The sequence below is a fragment of the Sinocyclocheilus anshuiensis genome, unplaced genomic scaffold (assembly GCF_001515605.1).
Source record: "Sinocyclocheilus anshuiensis isolate Anshui unplaced genomic scaffold, SAMN03320099.WGS_v1.1 scaffold491, whole genome shotgun sequence".
In the NCBI taxonomy this organism is placed as follows: domain Eukaryota; kingdom Metazoa; phylum Chordata; class Actinopteri; order Cypriniformes; family Cyprinidae; genus Sinocyclocheilus; species Sinocyclocheilus anshuiensis.
Window position 1 is genome coordinate 1,122,157 of NW_015551041.1, and position 2,869 is coordinate 1,125,025.

A 2,869-nucleotide genomic window follows, 5' to 3' on the forward strand; every position below is an offset into this window, starting at 1 on the left:
TAAATAGAGAGAGAGAGAGAGAGAGAGCAAATTCCTCCGCGTTGTACAGGTCATGAATATTTGGTGCTGATTGAAACTTGAATTGAGCTGAAGAAAGAAAAACATCGACTGTCGTTGTGGCGTCTTTGTTTTCTTCTCAATAGTTGGACGAGACATTACTAAGCAAGAGTTTCTCAAGTGACTGACATCTTATCCACAAAGCAGGCGATTAATATCTGTATTCTACAGACAAAACTATGGCTTTTATGTTCAAACACATGATAGGAGGGCAGCTGAAGGATCTTACCGGGGGTCTAGCAGAAGAAAAAGCAGAAGGAGAAAAGTCAGAAGCTGCGGGGAAGGGAATGACACAAGAAGAGTTCGAGCAATATCAACAACAGTTGGCGGAGGAGAAGTAAGATTCATCAATTTTATATCCTCCACTTTCTGTTTCATTAGCGGATTGGTCATGACAAAATATGACGTTTTATTTATTTATTTATTTATTTTTTGTTACAATTTTAATAAAATGCATTTTATTTCATTTGTATATATGCATTATTACGTTTGGTAATAACCAATGAATATAAAGGTTTTTTTTTTTGTTTTTTTTAGAAATTTTATTAATTGTCAGACAATTACTGTGTTATATTTTATTCTGTTTTTCCAACAACAAATTCCACTTCACAAACAAACAAACAAACAATAAATAAAGCGCATGTTCCTTACATAGACATCCAGACACAGATGCACATGAATCTTAAATGAGAACCCGGATGAATGTCACAATAATTATTATTTTTAAACATTTTATACCACATTATAACATCCCTATCCCTCCTATTTGAATTTAACACACAAAATGCACAGTCACTTGTTCAAATGTAATACAAGGAGATGTAGAGAAGGTCAATGTTTATCTCCAGCTTACTGTATTTCTGTGGTTTAATCAATGTCACCTTGCTCTCCAGATCCATGTTTCTCTGGTTTGACATTGAGGACAGTGACTCCTCTGGAGAAATGCATATGCAGCTGTTTTTCTTCCTTTATGTGCATTTTCGTTTGGCATCGTATTACATTGTCCTACACACACACACACACACACACACACACACACACACACAAGGCAAATGTACATTATATATTTATATTGTTGGTCACCAAGCATATAATATAACATGATAATGTGTGACTATACACACATTAGTACATTAATTTTGTTATTAGTATATATTATTTTATTTAGCATGGTTATGAATCACATAATTTAGTTAGCATGGTTATGAATCACAGAGCCTACCACTGTATGAAATACAATTAGTTGACACAGACTGAGGTGTTTCACTTGAGCAGTCTTGTGATTTGCTGGACACAGGAGAGAAGTGACAGTGGCGGCTCATCATTACTCACATCGACTCATCAACAAGCCCACAGTCTCAAAAATACACAAACTAAACCAATGAAAGGATTTTCTGTCCACAAATGTCTTCTAATATCTCAAATCTAAAGAGTTGATTGGAAGTAGCTAATCAATTTAGGTATAGTGTCAATATTTCTAAAGGGCATTTAATTTCTCAAAATACATCTGATATGGAAACATCTTATAACAAGACACCTATAGAAGATGTAATATATATGTATTACCATGCTGTACTTATATCATATTTTATATTCACATTTCTTCAAGTGTATGTACTGTTTACATACATGCCTTTATAGAATACATAGTCATGTAAGCAGAAGCCTCATGAATCAGAAGTCGCGCGTTACTTCATAAATAGAGAGAGAGAGAGAGAGAGAGCAAATTCCTCCGCGTTGTACAGGTCATGAATATTTGGTGCTGATTGAAACTTGAATTGAGCTGAAGAAAGAAAAACATCGACTGTCGTTGTGGCGTCTTTGTTTTCTTCTCAATAGTTGGACGAGACATTACTAAGCAAGAGTTTCTCAAGTGACTGACATCTTATCCACAAAGCAGGCGATTAATATCTGTATTCTACAGACAAAACTATGGCTTTTATGTTCAAACACATGATAGGAGGGCAGCTGAAGGATCTTACCGGGGGTCTAGCAGAAGAAAAAGCAGAAGGAGAAAAGTCAGAAGCTGCGGGGAAGGGAATGACACAAGAAGAGTTCGAGCAATATCAACAACAGTTGGCGGAGGAGAAGTAAGATTCATCAATTTTATATCCTCCACTTTCTGTTTCATTAGCGGATTGGTCATGACAAAATATGACGTTTTATTTATTTATTTATTTATTTTTTGTTACAATTTTAATAAAATGCATTTTATTTCATTTGTATATATGCATTATTACGTTTGGTAATAACCAATGAATATAAAGGTTTTTTTTTTTGTTTTTTTTAGAAATTTTATTAATTGTCAGACAATTACTGTGTTATATTTTATTCTGTTTTTCCAACAACAAATTCCACTTCACAAACAAACAAACAAACAATAAATAAAGCGCATGTTCCTTACATAGACATCCAGACACAGATGCACATGAATCTTAAATGAGAACCCGGATGAATGTCACAATAATTATTATTTTTAAACATTTTATACCACATTATAACATCCCTATCCCTCCTATTTGAATTTAACACACAAAATGCACAGTCACTTGTTCAAATGTAATACAAGGAGATGTAGAGAAGGTCAGTGTTTATCTCCAGCTTACTGTATTTCTGTGGTTTAATCAATGTCACCTTGCTCTCCAGATCCATGTTTCTCTGGTTTGACATTGAGGACAGTGACTCCTCTGGAGAAATGCATATGCAGCTGTTTTTCTTCCTTTATGTGCATTTTCGTTTGGCATCGTATTACATTGTCCTACACACACACACACACACACACACACACACACACACACAAGGCAAATGTACA

General features: G+C 34.5%; 1 protein-coding gene across 1 annotated transcript in view; it reads left to right on the forward strand.

The window, feature by feature from the left end:
* Positions 1 to 1,719: 1,719 nt before the first annotated feature.
* cplx3a (complexin 3a) overlaps positions 1,720 to 2,869 on the forward strand; it is a 2,341-nt gene continuing 1,191 nt past the window's right edge. Inside the window, exon 1 of the mRNA XM_016451133.1 lies at positions 1,720 to 2,147. Within this exon, the coding sequence (XP_016306619.1) occupies positions 1,990 to 2,147 (158 nt within the window). The 5' untranslated portion in view covers positions 1,720 to 1,989. The remainder of the gene's footprint in view (positions 2,148 to 2,869) is intronic.